We start from the raw sequence: 19,948 nt of genomic DNA on the forward strand, positions 1-19,948 counted from the left end.
CCCTCCGCTGTGGGCAGACGCGTCCAGTGTCACAAAGAAAGCTAACTTATTTTCCCGAGATAAGACTTCTACGTAAACACTCACCGTCGCCCAGGTGGGTTCTGGTGAAAACTAAATTGCGCCAAATCTCGTGCCGCCGCGGTTCTGGGGCGGGGCGAGGAGCACGAAGTATCGCGAGATGATGGCGTTTTCCCGCGAAGGAGAAGCGCGCGTTTTTCCCTGGCCGGGGATTTGGCGAGGAGGCTGGGCAGGCGGCAGCCGAGAGACTTTAGCGCGCTCCGTTGCGGACGCTGAGAGGAGAGGACCCGGTTTTGGAGTGTGTGTCAGCCATGCCGGCGCAGCGGCCCGCGAGCAGCGATGGTAAGCAGACCCTTTCTCCCGGCGCGGGTGGCGGCGTCCGGGTCGCGGGGAGGGAGACAGCATGGAGGCGGCAGCCGAGATTGGGGAGTAGAGCGGACTCCGGGCAGAGACTGGAAAGGAAAGGAGGTGCAGAGCCTGTGGAGGGCGCCCGGAATTGCACATATGTGCACGATATAGGAGATTTTACACAGGGGAGCTGCATTTCCCCGAGCATCCCGATTGGTAAACTGGGTCCTGGCCACTTGTTGACATTGTGGAGACCCTGGGATGTCTTGAGAGAGCTGATGCTGGCGTCCCCGTGGGTCTTCAGCTTTTGCCTCGAATGCATCCAGGAAGGTTGTTCAACGTGGGAGTGAACTGGTAATGACCCAGTGAACTGGCAATGTTTAAAGACTGCAGTTGAAAAGCTTTCTCCCCTCATAGAGTCCCTGGCTCCAGATCCGGTTGAAGAGCCCGAGACCGCCGTGATTACCCAAGCCATGCTGGAGGAGGAAGAACAGCTCGAGGCTGCTGGACTCGAGAGGGAGCGGAAGATGATAGAAAAGGTACTTTAGGACTCAAGTTCATCGTCGTTAAAGCCGGTAGTCCGCTTCCTCGGAGGTTTGTCTGGTTCTTCGGTCGGCTTCTTCCAGACCCTTTCAAACGGGCTTTGTTGTTTATCTCTATGTTTACGCACGCTATCTGTGAGACACCTTTGCTCGCGCTCTGAAAGAGGCTTCTGTGAGACGTAGTCTTGGCCGTGGAGCGTTTCAAGGTGCTCCTTTAGCCGTAGCCGTTCTTCCAAAACCGGTAGTGAGTTTCTGAGTGGGGTATTTCAGTGCCGTTTTCCACGCGAGGGATAAACTTGCTTTCCGTTTTCCTTTTGCTTTCTTGGACCTATGCGAAGGAAGATTCTTTAGGTAAAAATGGGGTGTACTTTTTCAGTGATTATTATGCCAGTGGTTTCCTTGTACGGGGTGTGTGTTTTGTAGATTACTGAAAGCAGTTTTCAACCTCCTGAAAATTCAATCCTCGAGTATATTTCAGTAAGAAAGTGCCATCTTGCTTATTAATTCTTGTCTGTGCAAGAAAAGGACTGATAGCCACTAGCTGGTAGGTACTGCCTACCAAGTGAAGTGATTTTCTTGTAATAATTTATTTCGCACTCCGAATATTGTGATGCTGTAGGTACTTTTGGTATCTCTCCATTTACATATGAGGAAACTGGGGCAGTTGGGGGTCACACAACAGTGAACTCAAATTTGAACTCTGGCTGTCTTCAGAGTTGTTGTTTTTGACCCTATACCTAAGGAAATATACGCTAATGTTTAATTAACTCTATGTAATTGCAAAAGTACTTAAATTGGGAAATGCACCCCAAAGACAACTAATGAATCAATTGGTTCTCTGCCATTTTATATCAACAGTAATGATTTCTTTTGCTGACACTGTGAACACTTGTGAATGTTGTACACGTATTTCCCCATTGAATCTTCAACGTGACTGTAAACTAGATACGGTTATTAAATACGTTATTATATTATTAAACCTAATGGCTTAATTACTAGTATAAACTATTTTTATTAAAGCATTCTATGAAGTAGATCTGTTTTCATCTCATTTTACAGATGAGAAAACTGAGGCGTGGAGGGGGTGGGGGAAAGGGGGAAGTCCCACAGTTTGTAAGTGGTAGAGCCAAGATTGTTTGTAGGCCATGTGATTCCAGAATTCACACTTTTTAACCACCATGCTATACTTTCACTCCAGTAATACTAGTTTTGTTATTACTCACCCATAGTTGACCATAATCAGTTACGGTAATGTTAAGAAACTTTAATAGAATTGGGAAGTTGACTGTGAACCACCTTTCCTCATGGTATGAATTTCCATAGTACTTTGTTTCACAGTATTATCATTACTCACTTGATTCTCATTTTGTTTATTGAAAGCATGTCACTTACTGTTTTGTTTTCATAGGCTGTGCACCTAGCAAATAGGCAATCAGTGAATGTTCTTGAATTTCAAACTGTGGTAAAGAATATTTTCTATTACACAGCATATATAAGATTATATAAATAAAATAAAACATATGTACTTACTAGCCATGTAATAGGATGATAATTATAAAGGGTGAATCCTGGGGCAAGTGTCCAGAATTGAATCAACTTCAGAGATTATGAGAATGATAAAGCCTTCATTCTTTTTTTCAAATAGAGCATGAGGGGCGGATGGGCAGAGGGATAGAGAGAGAGAGAACCCCAAGCAGGCTCCGCACTGCCAGTGCAGAGCCCTACACGGGGCTTGAATCCATGAACCCTGAGATCACGACCTGAGCTGAAACCAAGAGGCAGATGCCTAACTGACTGAGCCACCCAGGCACCCGATGAAGCCTTCATTTTGAGTAGTATATCTTCAGTTTTGTGACTCATGAAGGTTTTTGGGTAAAGAAGTACTATTTGAAGAAAGATCATGAGATGCAGTAAGAATGAATACATTTCTAGCATGCATTAATTCAGGAGATGAAAACTCACATTTTTCTTTTGAAAGATTTTTATTTAAGTATCTCTGCACCTAACATGGGACTTGAACTTAAAACCCAAGATCAAGAGTCCCCTGCTCCACCTACTGAGCCAGGCAGGTGCCCCATTTTCACATTTTATAGAAAGATCTCTCAAAATGTATAGTACCATAAGTATTTGCTGATTAAACTAGAATCAAATGACATATACTTTCAGTAAAATTTTTAACTTTCTGAGCAAGCATTTTATAATCAAAATTTTTGGAGTTGTTATTGTTGAGGGATAGGTACAGTAAATGTAGCATTTCTTCAGTATTTCATCATAGAACTTAAAACAGCAGTTTTTAATCCACTTTTAGTCCTTCCATGAATAAAGTATATAGCTCTTTTCAGTTCTTATGCTAATATAATATACTAATATAGCCAAAAAGCTAGCAGTATTATGATCTATTATTATTATTATATTTTCTCTTTATGTATAAATATAGAATTTGATTAATTTTTATAGTTTTCATTTCTAAGTTATTCCCTACTTGACCATGGGGAAAATTCTAAGAATTAGTTTCTGTCTACATGTCTTTGGAGGACAAAAAATTCACTATACAAAAATAAAGATTCTTTTTCTTTTAGAAGAATATATGCCCACAATATTTATGGGCATATATTTAGAAGTACCTCAGAGAGGAAGAGCTTGCTTAAATTCCTTAATGAGAAGCATTTACCTTGCTTTAGGAGATTTTAAGATTTGTGAAGAGTGGAGAATGGCTTTGACATTGATTTGCTGCAGTTATTTTCATTGGCTTTTCACCTGCATTTCCTTTTGAAAGAAGTCATTGTTAGTCTAAGACTTAAGAGTAGCCTTAAAGTATATGTAGTGGGGGAGGGGAAAGGTAAGAGTTGGGGTAAGTCTTAGGCAAAAGGAAAACAGTTCTATGGTGAGAATGAAATGTAACTCAACCCCCATGCCCCCAAATCTGGTGTTGGTGTTGGGAGAGATAATGAAGTGTAGGCCCTGGGGAATTTATGCCCTTGGTGTCCATTGGCATACTCTTTCACTCTAGTCATCGAGAGATTCTCCGTGCCAGGCACTCATTGCTTTCCACAGCTGGAACTACAGTTTACTTTAATATAATAAAATTACTAAAGAACAGTAATGGTAGATAAGGTTTACTACAAAATTATTTTGAAATATGGAGTTATTTTAAAGGTTTTAAAGGTTAGTCATTGATTTCGTTTCCTTAATTATATACAAATTAGTATAACATGATATTATCTTAAATCTTTAATTACTTAAAAAAAATGTGTGCTAGTTTATTCTGGACAGGATTGAGGTAGCAGATATATCTAAATTAAGTCCAGAATGTTTAATTAAAATTTAAAACAAATTTTTAAAATTAAGATTTTTTTCAAAATCTAAGTAATTTCATCTCCCAATTTATATGTTTCATTCATTGACTTCCTGTTGTAATCACAGTAATATATTGGTAATAGTAAAAGAAAGGCTGTCCTGAAAGAACTGAAAATAGAGTTTTGTAAGATGTCAACAGATTATCTTCATGGATAGAATAACAGGTGTTTGTTTTATGGGTCTGTTTTTAATATTTTTCTATAATGTGTATTTATTATTTTCATTGGATTTCTTTTTAGGTATCTTATTGTCATTGCTTTTGTAATAGAAAAATGTATTTTGAAAGAAAAGCTAGAGGGGCGCCTGGGTGGCGCAGTCGGTTAAGCATCCGACTTCAGCCAGGTCACGATCTCGCGGTCCGTGAGTTCGAGCCCCGCGTCGGGCTCTGGGCTGATGGCTCAGAGCCTGGAGCCTGTTTCCGATTCTGTGTCTCCCTCTCTCTGCCCCTCCCCCGTTCATGCTCTGTCTGTCTCTCTCTGTCCCAAAAATAAGTAAAAAACGTTGAAAAAAAAAAAAAGAAAAGCTAGAGAGATAATAGAACATCTAGGAAAAACAAGCCGATACACAATGATGTCTAAATTACAAGGTCAGGCCTTAACCATTAAATTAAAGTTAGTTAGGTTATGCTAACTCAGCTTCTGTATCTGCTCTCTCTCACTCACTCACTCTACTCACACATTTTGTGCCAGGAGTAGAACTGCTGGTTTGTAAGGTTTGGATGTATTTGGCTTTGGTAGATGATTTCAACTCTTGGCTCACTTCAGCCCACTTAGTGCTTTTTTTTTTTTTTTTTTTTTTTTAATTGAGATCATACTGGGTTGACAAATTATGAACTGGATTGTGCCTGTTTAGGTAAATAAAGTTTTATTGGAACATCACCCTTCCCATTTGTTTACATATTGTCTGTTCTTGTGCAAAAGGCAGAATTGAGTATTTATAAGCCATATGCTTAAATATTTAAATATTTACCCTTTGGCTGTTTACAGAAAAAAATTTGTGGACCACCGAACTGTAGTATTTATTTGTTGCTTTTATGTTTTCCATCTTGTGTCCTCTCGTATTCTTTTTCAAATATTTAACTTTATCAGTGTGATAAAGGATGATCAGTGATCAGTGTGAGAGGATTCCTTCTCAGCCACTAGACTATTGTAGACTTAGAAATCACTTAATAAATAAATGGTGTGTAAAAGTAGTATGAAAAGCAGGTTTGTGAGTTGAAGATATACAGAAGTAAAAGATAAAGCTAAGCGTAGGGGAGAGTAAAGTCTAAAAGAATGGCAAAGCTCTGGGGAACAAAACACTGAAGAGGAAGGAGGAGAAACTTGTGATAAATCATAAGTAGATTTAGCATGTTGAAATATTTTGACAATGCAGTTTTTAAAAAATTTTTATTTTAGGATTTTCTTTTCTTTTTGTTGTTGTTCTTTTTTTTTTTTTTAAGGTAATCTCTAGGCCCAGTGTGGGGCTCAAACTCACGACCCTGAGATCAGGAGTCACATGCTATATACTGACTGAGCCAGACACCTACCCACCCCAGTAATATATTTGTTTGTTTGTTTTTTTGTTTTTAAAGTTTATTTAAATATAAAGTTTATTTATTTGTTTTGAGAGAGAGAGAGAGAGAGAGAGAGAGAGAATCCTTAGCATGTTCTGCAAGTGCAGGGCTCAGCTCACCACTATGAGATCATGACCTGAGCTGAAATCAAGAGTCCAATGCTTAACTGACTGAGCCACCCCGGCCATACAATTTTAAAATTCTAAGAATAGATGTTCTAGTTCCTAGACAATGAAATGAGTTTTTAATTCTAATGTTCTTTCAAATAAACCTGGTATCTAAAAATGTTCTTTCCTTAAGTCATTTGATTGTTTAAAAACTTAAATCTACTTGAATTAAATATTTACTTTCTAGTGTTATGAATTAAATATTTACTTTCTAGTGTTAATTTTATATGTTTAAAAAATGGGCCCTCAATTCAGCAGATGCCAGTAAACATGTCCAGTGTCTAAAATTTCAATATTTTGGTATCCAAGCTGCATCATACCAAATGGCATGTTGAACCCAGGAATCAAATTTTTTCAGCTTTGTTCTAGTTTTTGGTTTGGAAAATAAACCATTTTTACTAAAGTAAAAATTATAAAAATCTTTTCCCCCCATTAATAACAGAAAAACTATTAAACCCGAAGAGCATTTATTTATACTTTTTTTTTTTTTTTTTTTTTCATCTTATGAAAAACATCACATATGTCAGAAAACTTAATAATTATGGAAATTTTCTTTTTGGATAGGCTCGCATGTCTTGGGATAGAGAGTCCGTGGACATTCGGTACCGTAGACTTCAACATTTGCTTGAAAAAAGCAATATCTACTCCAAATTTTTATTGACTAAAATGGAACAGCAACAACTAGAGGTATGTGTACGTGATTGATTATAACTGGTACCTTAAATTAAAAAAAAAAACCTGCTTTATTGAGAAAGAAATTACGTATAGTAAACTGCACACATTTTAAGTTTACTGTTTGATGAGTTTTGACCACTGTATACACCTGTGTAACCACCAATACAGTCAAGATAAAGAACATTTCCATCACCCCAAGAAGTTCTCTTGTCTCAGCGATCCCCATGCCTGGCCATGTGATTTCTGTTTTCTGTCACTATAGGTTAGTATTGCTTTTTCTAGAATATTATATAAATAGAACCATGTGGTAAGCACTTTTTTTGTGTCTTCTTTAGCTCAGCATATTGAGATTTTGTTTATTCATACAGGCCGTTTCTTTATTCCTGAGCATTCCATTATATGAATATACCACCATTTATTTTTTCTGTTACCTATTGACTGATTTTTATCCTGTCTAGTCATATTTTTTGGATGATGGAAATTGTGAACTTTGTTTCCCAGTCCATTTTTTTGAAAAATTGCTTTATTGAGATATAACTGATACGCACAAAACTGCACCTTTATAGTGTATAATTTTATAAGTTTTAACATGAATACACCCATAAAGTGACCATAAGGTGATGACATAACCATCAACTCAGAAACCCCTCCCCTTTTTCTATTGAGGTATAATTGACATATAACATTAGTTTCAGGTTATGATTCAATATTTGTATATGTTGTGAAATGATCACCACAGTACATCTAGTTAACATCTGTCACCATACACAGTTAAAAAAATTTTTTTCTTATGAGGAAAAAAAATTAAATAAATAAATAAATAAATATATATATATATATATATATATATATATATATATATTTAGTGTTTATTCATTTTTGAGAGAGAGGGAGACACAGAATCTGAAGCAGGTTCCAGGCTCTGAGCTGTCAGCACAGAGACTGACACAGGGCTTGAACTCTTGAACCATGAGATCATGACCTGAGCCAAAGTTGGACGCTTAACCAACTGAGCCACCCAAGTGCCCCTCTTAGCAACTTTTAAATATGCAGTAGAATATTACTAACTATAGTCACCATGCTGTATATAGTACATACCGCTGACTTATTTTATAACTGTATGCTTGTACCTTTTGACCTGTCAAAAGGTCCTCCCACCACCACCTATCAGTCTGTTCTTTGTATCTATGAGTTTGGAGGGTTTTTGTTTTTGTTTTTGTTTTTGTTTTTAAGATTCCACACGTTAGGGGCGCCTGGGTGGCGCAGTCGGTTAAGCGTCCGACTTCAGCCAGGTCACGATCTCGCGGTCCATGAGTTCGAGCCCCGCGTCAGGCTCTGGGCTGACAGCTCAGAGCCTGGAGCCTGTTTCAGATTCTGTGTCTCCCTCTCTCTCTGACCCTCCCCCGTTCATACTCTGTCTCTCTCTGTCCCAAAAATAAATAAAAAACGTTGAAAAAAAAAAAATTAAAAAAAAAAAAAGATTCCACATGTTAGATTATGTGGTATTAGTCGTTCTCTGAATCCTTTCACTTAGCATAGTGCCCACAAGGTTCATCCATGTTGTTGTAAATAGCAAAATTCTATTTTTTTATGGCTGAATTCCTGCCCCTTTTCGAATTTTTTCCCATCCTTCACTTCCTGTCTTCATCACCAAATAACCACTGATCCACTTCCCATCATTGTAAATTCATTTGCACTTTCTGTTGGTAATTTATTATTTTAGCTTTTATATTTCTGAAAATTTCTTCATTTGTCTTTGTTTTTGAAAGATTATTTTTTTTGTAATCTTTATTTTTGAGAGAGACAGAGTGTGAGCAGGGGAGGGGCAGAGAGAGGGAGACACAGAATCTGAAGCAGGTTTCAAGGTCTGAATTACCAGCACAGGGCCCAATGTAGGGCTCAAACCCACAAACTGTGAGATCATGACCTGAGCAGAAGTTGGATGCTTAATCGACTGAGCCACCCTGCGCCTGAAGATATTTTATTGAGCAAACTATTTTTGTTTAGTGCTTTCTTACTCCTGTCCTGGTGTCCCTACCCTCATGATGTTTCACTGCTTTCTAGTTTACATTGATCATGACAAAACCAAAAAATTTTTTTCTTTAAACCAAAGTTTTAATAATGGCCCACAAGACCATAAGTCTGGTTGCCTCACTCAACCCCATTACCTTTCAGACCTCATTTCAGGTGTGTTTCCTGCCTTGGGGGCTTTGCACTGGCTGTTTTGTGCTTGGAACCATCTTCTCATAGATACCTGCATAGCTAAGTTCATCATCACCTTCAAGCCTTGGCTTAAATGTTTTCCCAATGAAGCCTACCCTAACAATCTTAAATGAAATTGCTATCTGACACCTTTTCCATCAGCACACTCCTGGTACCCTTGACCTTGTTCTTGTCTTCCCATTGCACTTAGTAAGATATATTATTTTTGCCCACTAGAATGTATGAAGATTTATAAATTTGCAAATATCAAGACTACAGTAATTTCCTGTTCCCATCATTCCCATCTCATAATTATCAGTCAAGATTTTGCTGTATTTGCTAAATCTTCTTTTTCCTTTGTTGAATTGCTTTTTAAACCTTTGTATGGTAAAATGAAACACAGGTATAGGAGAATAAAACAATCATACTTAATGAGTTGTTTCATGCTTAATGAGTTATAGGAAAAATATCTTCTATCCACTTCTTGGGAATGGTTTGAATCCTTTTTTGTCTGTGTTTTAAAGCTTTGTTAGGGTGTATATGGAATAGCTTTTAGTCTAGAAATAACTTGGCCCCTCTTCTGAGCACTCTGCTTGATGCCTTCTATGTTGGCAGGCCCTTTTACTTTGCCTGACAGGGGTGTGAACTGTTCCTGTTTCCTTGTGAGCACAGAGATTGTTCTACCAGCTTCTTTCTGGTGGCTCTTTCCTGGCCTTTCTGTTCCTTCAGGCAGGAGAGGAAATCTGTTCCCTATTGCTGTGTAAAGGTTTGAAGTGCAAATTCTCCCTTGTTTTTAAATCTTTATATAGTTTCTTCATTGTGAACATGTTTTTTGAGGTGTGTGTTCTAGATTTTGCACTTTCTGCTTGTGACACTAAAAACATTATCTTGCAGGAACAGAAGAAGAAAGAGAAATTGGAAAGAAAAAAGGAATCTTTAAAAGTTACTAAGGTAATATATAGTAAGATGGAAACTCCTGTATGCATTCTTAAATATTGAAGAAATACTTTTGTAATCTTTTTTTTTTTTTTTTTTTCTTTTCAGTTTACTTATTTATTTTGAGTAAGGGAGAGCACACAAGTCAGGTAGGGGCAGAGAGAGAGAATCCGAAGCATGGGGACTCGAACCCATGAACCATGAGATCATGACCTGAGCCAAAATCAAAAGTTAGACACTCAACCTTCTGAACCACCCAGGCACCCCTCTTTTATAGTCTGACTTTATTGATCATCTACTTTATTTTAACCTTCTGAAAACCTATCTTTGTTACGAGCTGCATAGAAACATGTAAAATATGTTTCTCAGTATATTTAGATATGGAAAGACAGCTAAATATAACCCTTTTGTTTCTCATTCTGTTTTTTATAACGCCAAAATTTCACTTTTATAAGTGGCCAGCTCTTTTGGTGCTTATAATGATTACTAATCTTTTCTCCTTAATGTCTCCAGCCTCCTCATGTCAACTTGCATCCATAATGATAATCTAAATTTGTATCTTGTGTGTGACTACAGCAATGGAGCCAAAATTGGAGAGATAAACATTTCAGATAAGAGAGCATTTGTTTAGGGATAGCCTGAATTTTATTTTATCTTACTTTTTTATTTTTTTTTAATGTTTGTTTATTTTTGAAAGAGAGGGAGAGACAGAGCGTGAGTGGGGGAGGGGCAGAGAGAGAAGGAGACACAGAATGTGAAGCAGGCTCCAGGCTCCACGCTGTCAGCACAGAACCCAATGTGGGGCCTGAACTCACAAACCGCGAGATCTTGATCTGAGCCAAAGTCAGATGCTAACCGACAGGGCCACCCAGGTGGCCCAGGGATGGCCTGAATTTTAGATGTGGTCTTTTGAGGGGAATATGTTTTAATATGAGGCTGTTTAATGCTGTACTGATGGGAATTGTATGAAGAACAGCTGTACTCGTGAAAAGAGAAATAATGAAGGCAACATTTATTGAGTTCTTACTATGTGTCATGTATTTCTAAACTTTGCATTTATTTTTTTAAGTAAGCTCTATGCTCATTGTGGAGTTGCATGCTCCGTTGACTGAGCCATCCAGGTGCCCCTAAGTTTATTTTAATTCTCAAAAGGCTCTGTTAGATAGAGGTACTGTACTTCTCCCCATTTTACATACAAAGAAGCTGAATGCATAAAGTACAGTCCATCCTCATTATGCACAGATTCCATATTTGCCAGTTAGCCTACTTGCTCAAATTTGTTAACTCCAAAATCAGTACTTGGGATTTCATGGTCATGGTCATTTGTAGACCTGTTCCTGTGCAGAATAGCAAAAAATTTGTCTCCCAACACGCAAATTTCTAACTGAAGTTAAACACAGTGGTGCTCTGCCTTACTTAAGCTTACTATAAACAAATGCCCTTTTCATGGTTTATTTAATGTCATGATTTTTTCATTTTGATGGGTTTTGTTGATTTTGCTGTTAAAATGGCCCTCAGCCATATTGTGCTGAAGTGCCGTCTAGTGTTTCTAATGCAAGAAGACTATGATGTGCCTTATGGAGAAAATAAGTGTATTCGACAAACTTCCTTCAGGCATGAATTATAGTGCTGTTGGCTCTGAGTTCACTGTTAATCAACATCTATGTTAAATAAGATGTCCTTAAATAGCAACACACATAAAACAGGGTTATGTGTTGATCAGTTGATGAAATTGTGACCAGAGGCTTGCAGGAGCCTGAGCTTGTATTTCTTCCAGAAGTAGTGATTCGTTGTTCACTAATCTAGTATTTGTAGTTATTGTATAGAACAGAATGAGAATTCACTAACCTGCTGATAGTTACATATTCAATAAATAGTAATGTTGGAGTTTGTTTCATACCCCACACTTCTTTACTAATCTGGCTTGGTCAGGTAATATCAAAATGCCAATAAGGGTACCTTTAAGTCCATTTTATTCATCACCATTGGTGATGTTAAAGTATATCATAGATAATTTTGCAACAAAAGCAATTTTTGAAAATTGATACAAGATAATTTTTAATATTTATGTATTTATTTATTTATTTACTTAATTTTGTTATTTTTTTTTTAGAGAGATAGTGAGCACGGAAGGGCGGAGAGAGAGGGAGACAGAATCCCAAGCAGGCTCCAGACTGTCAGCGCAGAGCCCATTGTGGGGTTTGAACCCCAAACTGTGAGATTATGACCTGAGCTGATAAGAGTCAGATGCTTAACCTGTTGAGCCACCCAGGCGCCCCTAAGATAATTTTATTTGCTTAATCATTTACTCCCTACTCTTCAACCTGTTGTTTTAATCCATTGTTCACTTTTGCCTAGCTAACTTTTTATACCAGGGTTTTCTAAAGGTGTCAACCATTAAGTTCTGCCTCTTCCATCTCACAGATCCCTTTTGGTACTTTCTTTTTTTAATCTTCTTTTTACTTTATTTTAAAATTTACCTTCTTGGGGTGCCTGATTGGCTTAGTTGATAGAGCTTGATCTTGGGCTGTGAGTTTGAGCCCCATGTGTGGTGTGAAGTTAACATTAAATAAGTAAATAAAATTTACCTTGTTAATTTTGATTTCTTACACATATTTTCTCCCTACATTTGGTTGTCTTTTCCAACTTTCATTTTGAAACTTTATTTTTGAGTATCTCTTCCTTTCCTCTGTTTCCCCTCATTAATATTTTTTCAACTAGTATTCTCTTCTATTTCTGCTTTCAGTTGTATTTAGCTTAAAAATCTTACTGAAAATGAGTAGTTCTTCCATACCATACCCACTGAATATCTTTAGCATAGACCTACAGTTACAGAAGATGTGTGTAGTAATATCAAAATAAAAATGTCTTCTATGTTTAATTTAGAAATTTCTCAAATGGAAAAAAAATTAAGGAAAGTAGAGTTGGCAGGAAAAAGAATATGGTTACAAACAACTTTTAATAGGGAAATGTAGAAAAAGGTTACATGGTGGTAAGTGTAATAGTAAAGAGTTGTGGATGTGGTTCAACTGCAAGAAACATTTACTTAATCAGTGCCTTTTAATATTTAATACCATAGAAGTCCCTAGAAAAATAATATTTTAAATTCTTGTTTTATAGGGTAAAAATTCCACTGATGCAAGTGAAGAGAATCCAGGTGAACTTCCTTTTTCTGCTTTTGAAGCATGTGTTTTTATTTTTGCTTTCATTGCTATCAAAAATAAAATGATTTTTTTTAATAGTTATGAGAAAGAAGAGAGGAAGAGAAGATGAATCATACAATATTTCAGAGGTCATGTCAAAAGAGGTAAAAAAGTGGGGAGGGCACATAAGATTCAGTGTTCAGTAAAACCCATTGTGGATTTTGAACCACATTAAAGCTATATGGATTGCTGTTACTTATTTGGCTTTTCAGACTCTTACGGGAAGTTTTTCAGACTGTTGAGGGACTGTTTCAGGCAAGAAGATGGTACCATCTTGCTGTTTGTTAAAGGAGCATGAGCTTGGCCTAATCAGAAGTTACTATAATTTCTTATAACTTCAAGACCTTATCTTCAGAACTTTGTTCTTGTTCCTTGTTAAGGAATTTAGGGGAACTAAAATATACTGACTTTTTTTTTTTTTTTTTTTTTTAAGATTTTATTTTTAAATTCTCTCTACACCCAGTGTAGGGCTTGAGTTCACAACCCTGAAATCAAGAGTCGCATGTTCCATTGACTGAGCCAGCCAGCTTCCCCATCATATACTCATTTTTAAAACTAGATCCTTTTTTACCTTCCTACTTGTGACCTCATAAAATAGAAATTAAAAAACATGTTCATTTATGACAAACCTTAATATTCCTTAGGCATATTTTAATGTGTTACATTCTTAACATTAAAAACAATTGTAACAGTATTATCTACTACATTTTTCTTTAACCTAAAATTCAAACTCTTGGGATCTTCCTAAAATATAAAATTTCACATAGTATTTGTCTTTACTTTAGGGATGCACTCTGGTATTTTCCTTTTTTTTTTTTTTTCTTTCATTTTAAAAATAATGGTCAGGACCCATTTTATTGATTATGGAACATGGCCTGCAGTTTGAAAAACACTATTATTTAGATGTATCATAGTTTAGCCAGTCACAACTGTTACTTTAATGTAGCAAATGTTGGTGGCATATTGGCTGTTGGCAGATGTTGTCCTACATGGATAAGATCACTTAGTAAAGGAAAGTAGACTGTCTTTGCCTTAGCCTATGTCCAGTGAGAAATATATAGAAAGTAATCAATTATAATTGAGTGCTGTTGAGCCTATAGAAGGACTCTAAACTCAGGCGTTAGCTTCTTAGAATCTTCTAGAAGGTGACATCTGAGTTGAGACTTGAAGGATAAAAGTTAAATCATCCAGAGGTTGAGGGTAGTTAATAGGGAAAAGTAAAATACAGGGAAGATAGTAGAGAAGTGTTCTAGGAAGAGAGAATAACCTTTGACCAACATCCAGAGGCAGGAGAGATCCTGGCAAATTTTAAGAACTTGAAAATACATATTTGTTTCCAGTTTGTTTGTAAAGGAAAAGGTGGTAAAAGATGAAGCTAGAGGTAAGCAGAGTCAGGAGGTTAGTTATGGGGTTTAGTTTTTAACAATAGTTCATAGCTGGTATTATATTTATGTTTTGATTCATTCACAGATTGTTCAAAAAGATTCAGCTTAGCTGGTCATTTTAAAAGACCACTCTCCTGCCTGTTCACTATATCCCTTCAGCCTTAGGGTATGAATTCCTATACTTGCATAATACTTTACATATACACATGACACACATAAATCGACATGTATATATGTATGTATGTGTCAGCCACTTAACTGATATGTCCTATCATTCTCCTATGCATCTTAAATTTAAGATACGTTCAGAGTTTCTTGAATGTATCTGCTATTTCATCCCCTTTGTCCTCTGCACATGGTATTCTCTTCTTGAAATGAAACCCTAACTTTTATCTTCAGTGATTATGCCCTGATGACAACTTTTTCAGATAATTTGATGTAATACTCACCTAAGTCACCAAGTGGCACTCAGGTATTGCTTGTCTTCATACCCTTAGCATCTAGTAAATACTTAAAAATCAGAACACTTTAATTGTTTTTTTATATTTTATTTTATTTTAGAAATTTTTTTAAAAGGAGAGTGGGGAGGGGCAGCAAGGGGGAAAGGGAGAGGGAAAAGAGTGAAAATAACTCAAGCAGGCTCCATGCCGCACAGAGCCCAACTCAGGGCTTGATCCCACAACCATGAGATGGTGACCTCAGCCAAAATGAAGAGTTAGATGTTTGACCAATAGAACCATTCAGGTGCCCCTATTCTGTAATTTTAACTTATTTGCCTTACCTCTTGCTCAGGATTGCAGACTCAGGTGTCTATCCACAGAGGCCTAAAGTGGGCAAGAGGTGGAACTATAAAACATTTGGAAGTGAATCTTTAAATACCAAGAATACCACAATACAGATTCTAGAGCAGAGTTTAGAAAACCTTTTCTGTAAGGGTATAGATAATGTTTTTGGCTTTGAATAGTTTAGTGGGTAAATACTCAATGCCGAACTTTGCCATTATAGCCTGGAGGGCAGTCCTACACAAATTAAACAAATGAGCTTGACTTTGTTCTAATTAAACTTTATTTACAAAATCAGGTTGCCAGCTGGAGTTTGTCCACAGGCTGGAGTTTGCCAACCCCTATACTAGAGGATTATTGACATGTATGCATTTGGACCAAAGTCTCTTCAGATAAACTTGTATTTAAAACACAAACCAAAAAACCTTGAAAATTTAAGAGGAAATACCCCAATTTTTAAGAGTTGCTAACTAAGGCAAAGAGTTTTATGAGACACTATAGGCTTAATTTTGCCTGAGGTCCACCAGTTTGAGTCCTCTGTACTTTAATTAGCTTGAGAGCCTTATCCCCATTTCCTGGCATGAAGTCAGAACAGAATAAATGTTGAATAAATAAATGAATGAACCACATGCATTGTTACTTTATTTTTGTTTTCTAATGTTCTAGGAAATTTTGTCTGTGGCTAAAAAAAATAAAAAGGAGAATGAGGTAAGAGATTTATGAGATATACTAAATTTAGGAGCCATGTAAGTAATAGTTTATGGGTCCTTGGGAGTTCAATAATGATGCAAGTGCCTATAACCATATGGATATGTGCATTCCATGTGTATATATTTCACGCTTGTAGAAGCTGTGAGAGATGTCTTAATCTTGTTTCTGACCTTAAAGATTGTCTTTGGTTCTTTTGGGGAAGGTTTGATTCTTACCCCACCCCCTGTTTTATGTAGAGAGGTTCCTTGTTACCTGAGTATTCACTATCCAGGTACCTTCCATTACAAGATTTCTTAGGGAAGCAAAAACAATTCTAACATGAAAAAATGTTCACCGAGGGATATAAAAATTAACTTACCTATCAAAGATTAATAGGTTCTTGGGAAAATTGATGACATGATTATAAGTGAGAGCTATTCTGTTTGGCCACCATAATTTTGACCAAATTTACATCTTTTTTTTTTTTTAAATTTTTTTTTTTTTGGGACAGAGAGAGACAGAGCATGAACGGGGGAGGGGCAGAGAGAGAGGGAGACACAGAATCGGAAACAGGCTCCAGGCTCCGAGCCATCAGCCCAGAGCCTGACGCGGGGCTCGAACTCACGGACCGCGAGATCGTGACCTGGCTGAAGTCAGACGCTTAACCGACTGCGCCACCCAGGCGCCCCAAATTTACATCTTTTAAGTGCATTTTTTTAAGCTTTGTTCAGCATAAGGATTAGTTAATGATACAATTACAACTTAATGTTAAATGTAAATAAGATTTAGCATATTTTTTATACTAGTTGTACTTTTTTATGTTTTAATTTTACTTAAATCCAAGTTAGTTAACCTAATGTAATAATGGTTTCAGGAATGTATTATTTTTTTGGGAAAAAGAAAATGTGAGTGGAGGAGGGGTGTGGCAGGGCGGGGAGCGAGGGTTGCTGAGAATGCCAAGCAGGCTCTGTGCTGAGAGCAGACAGCCCTATGCAGGACCCGAACTTCGAACCATGAGATCAACTCAGCCAAAGTCGGACACTTAACTGAGCCAACCACACACCCCTTAGTTGCATTTTTAAAGATAAGGGTTCAATCAAATCTTGTATGATGTACTATGGAGTTTTGGCCTCATTTTATAATATATGATAAATAAGGATATTACTGTCATGTTCAATCTGATGAATTTTGACAAATACTTACATCTGGGTAACCACCATCCAAATCAAGCTCTAGAATCTTTCCACGTGAAAGAAGGATCCTTGTATCCCTTGCCAGTCATTTCCCCACCCCCAGACTTAGAGGCAACTGCTTTTTGACTTCTGTCAAAAATCTGCCTGAATTTTGGAGTGCCTGTGTGGCTCAGTTGGTAAGCTTCCAACTCTACATTTCAGCTCAGGTCATGATCTCCATGTCGTGGGATTGAGCCCCACATCGGGCTCCATGCTAATAGCTCAGAGCCTGCTTGGGATTCTGTCTCTCCTCTCTGTCCCTCCCTCGCTGGTGTTCTCTCTTTCTCAAAATAAATAAATGAACATTTTTTTTAAATCTGCCTGATTTTTTTTTTTTAACCTTTATCATGGGTTAGTTTCCATACAAATAAAATCTAAATACATAGCCTTATATTTCCTGCTTTTACTCAGCTAGTTGATATTCACTTGTATTGTTGAGTTTATTACTAGTTGAAGTTTTTTTTTATTGCTGAGTAGCATTCCATTGAATGAATATTAAAATTTCTTTATCCGTTCTCTTGGTGGGCATTTGAACTATTTCCAGTTTGTGACTTATGAGTAAGGCTGCCATGATAATTTATGTACAAGTCTTTGTTTGGACATGTTTTCATATTCTAGGGTAAATACCTGGAATGGAATTGCTGGGTCATATCGTAAATGTGTGTTAAACTTTATAAGGAAATACAGATCCTTTCCTGGAATGAGCAGCATTTTACTCTCACCAGCAATGTATAAAAGTATCTGTTCATGCTATTGCCAGCAATTCATATTAGTCTTTTAATTTTAGCTATTTTCTTGAATGTGAAATGAATATTCTGGTTTTATTTTGCATTTTCTTAATTACTTGATGGGATTTCCATGTTCTTAATGGCTGTATGTTTTACAAAGTTTCTGCCCATAGCTTTTGCCCATTTGTTGGGTTATTTGCTTTTTTTCTTGATACATGAGTTGTTTATATAATAAGGTATAAATTCTTTGTCAGATTTATACACTGTGTCTTTCAGTCTATGGCTTGTTTACTCATTTTCTTAATGATATCTTTTAGTAAACAGAACTTTTAAGTTTTGGAGTAGCTCAGTTTATCACTTTTTCCCTTTTGGTGGTTAGTGATTTATTTGTCTTATATAAGAAATTTTTGCCTGTCACAAGATAATTCTGTTTTCTTCTAAAAGCTTGATGGTTCTGGTTTTGATGTTTTGATATTTGATTGTGATGTTTATCGCAAACCAGTTTTACATATGGAATAGTGAAACTCAGTTTGTAATTTTCTAGCTGAATATCCAGTTGTGGCATTATTTATGAGTTCTCATTTATAAGACTTTTTTCATTTGAATTGACTCAGTCATCCTTTTCACATTCTTTTTTATTAAATATTTTTATTGAGAGAGAGAGAGAAGGGGGAGGATCAGAGGAGAGAGAGAATCCCAAGCAGGCTCTGCATTGTCAGCACAGAGCCCTATGTGGGGCTCAATCCCACGTAAACACTGTGATCATGACCTGAGCTGAAATCAAGAGCCAGCCACTTAACCAGCTGAGCCACTGAGGTGCCCCTTGTTTTCCTATTCTTAAAATAGAGTTGTGGTGGACATTGGTAACCAGTAAAGTCTGTCATTAGTCATAAGTTGGTAATGAGTGTCATTACATATGAATTGATACTCTTAAGTGTGATGTAGTGAGTTCTTAAACTTTACTTTGCCCCTTTTTCTGCAGTGAAAGTAAGTATTTGGATGGAAGTAAATGTTTCCTTGATAAGAAATTTTTTTTTCTTTCCTATTTTTTACAGACATTATCCATTATCTTTGCTTTAGAAAGTGAAAGAAATTATGAAGAAAATAGTTTAATAAATTTTTGAGTAGCTCATTTTAGAGGTTTGGGAGGTATAATTTGTGAAGGTCATTTCAGTAGTGTGTGCCTATAATCTGTAAGAGTTATTTTCAGAAGTTGTTTTTTCTCCAGTGGCTTTGCATTTATGGGAGAATGGAAGTAGCATCTCTAGGGTTTTATTAACAAACGGTTTTAATTCTCCATACTTAATGATTATGGGACTGGGTAAATTTTGATTAGTTTTTTTAATGTTTATTTAGAGAGAGAGAACAAGCGAGAGAGCGGGAGCGGGGGAAGGGCAGAGAGAGAGGGAGGGAGAGAATCCCGAGCAGGCTCTGTGGTACCAACATGGAACCCAACAGGGGTCTCAAACTCAATACAAACCACAAGATCATGACCTGAGCCAAAATCAAGAGGCAGATACTCAACTGACCGAGCCACCTAGGCCCTCCAAGTTTATTCGGTTTTCTGATAGAGGGTAGTAGCATTATATACCAAACTCCTAATTAAAGTTTTTTCTTTACAGAATGAAAGCTCCTCTTCTAATCTCTGTGTAGAAGACCTTCAGAAAAACAAAGATTCAAATAGTATGATTAAAAATAGATTGTCTGAAACGGTTAGGCAGAATACTAAATTCTTTTTTGACCCAGTTCGGAAATGTAACGGACAGCCCGTACCCTTTCAACAACCAAAACACTTCACGGGAGGAGTGATGCGGTGGTACCAAGTGGAAGGCATGGAATGGCTTAGGGTAATGAATTCTCAGTTTTAATACAAGATACTGGTTCATTTCTATATAATAACCTGTTAATGTGCTGTAACACAACTTGAGTTGTTCCTTCCAAGTTTCATTATTAAATATGCAATGAACATTTGTGTGTAAATACTTATTTTCTAATTTATTTATCCATCCATCAAGACTAAATTTTTGGTGTCTTATTCAAGACTGCCAACACTTTTATGGCTTTGATAACTGACTTCTCACAAGTGTTATTAACCGTGAACGTGTCAGTCTCATCAGAATTATTTTTG

At 36.9% G+C, this 19,948-nt stretch overlaps 1 protein-coding gene across 1 annotated transcript in view; it reads left to right on the forward strand.

Moving 5' to 3' along the window:
• HELLS (helicase, lymphoid specific) overlaps window positions 1-19,948 on the forward strand; it is a 38,007-nt gene continuing 18,059 nt past the window's right edge. Inside the window, exons 1-8 of the mRNA XM_049646419.1 lie at window positions 1-360; window positions 784-905; window positions 6,552-6,674; window positions 9,759-9,815; window positions 12,921-12,957; window positions 13,043-13,107; window positions 15,837-15,878; window positions 19,443-19,667. Of these exons, the coding sequence (XP_049502376.1) occupies window positions 330-360; window positions 784-905; window positions 6,552-6,674; window positions 9,759-9,815; window positions 12,921-12,957; window positions 13,043-13,107; window positions 15,837-15,878; window positions 19,443-19,667 (702 nt within the window). The 5' untranslated portion in view covers window positions 1-329. The remainder of the gene's footprint in view (window positions 361-783; window positions 906-6,551; window positions 6,675-9,758; window positions 9,816-12,920; window positions 12,958-13,042; window positions 13,108-15,836; window positions 15,879-19,442; window positions 19,668-19,948) is intronic.

Source organism: Panthera uncia, chromosome D2 (assembly GCF_023721935.1).
Source record: "Panthera uncia isolate 11264 chromosome D2, Puncia_PCG_1.0, whole genome shotgun sequence".
NCBI lineage: Eukaryota > Metazoa > Chordata > Mammalia > Carnivora > Felidae > Panthera > Panthera uncia.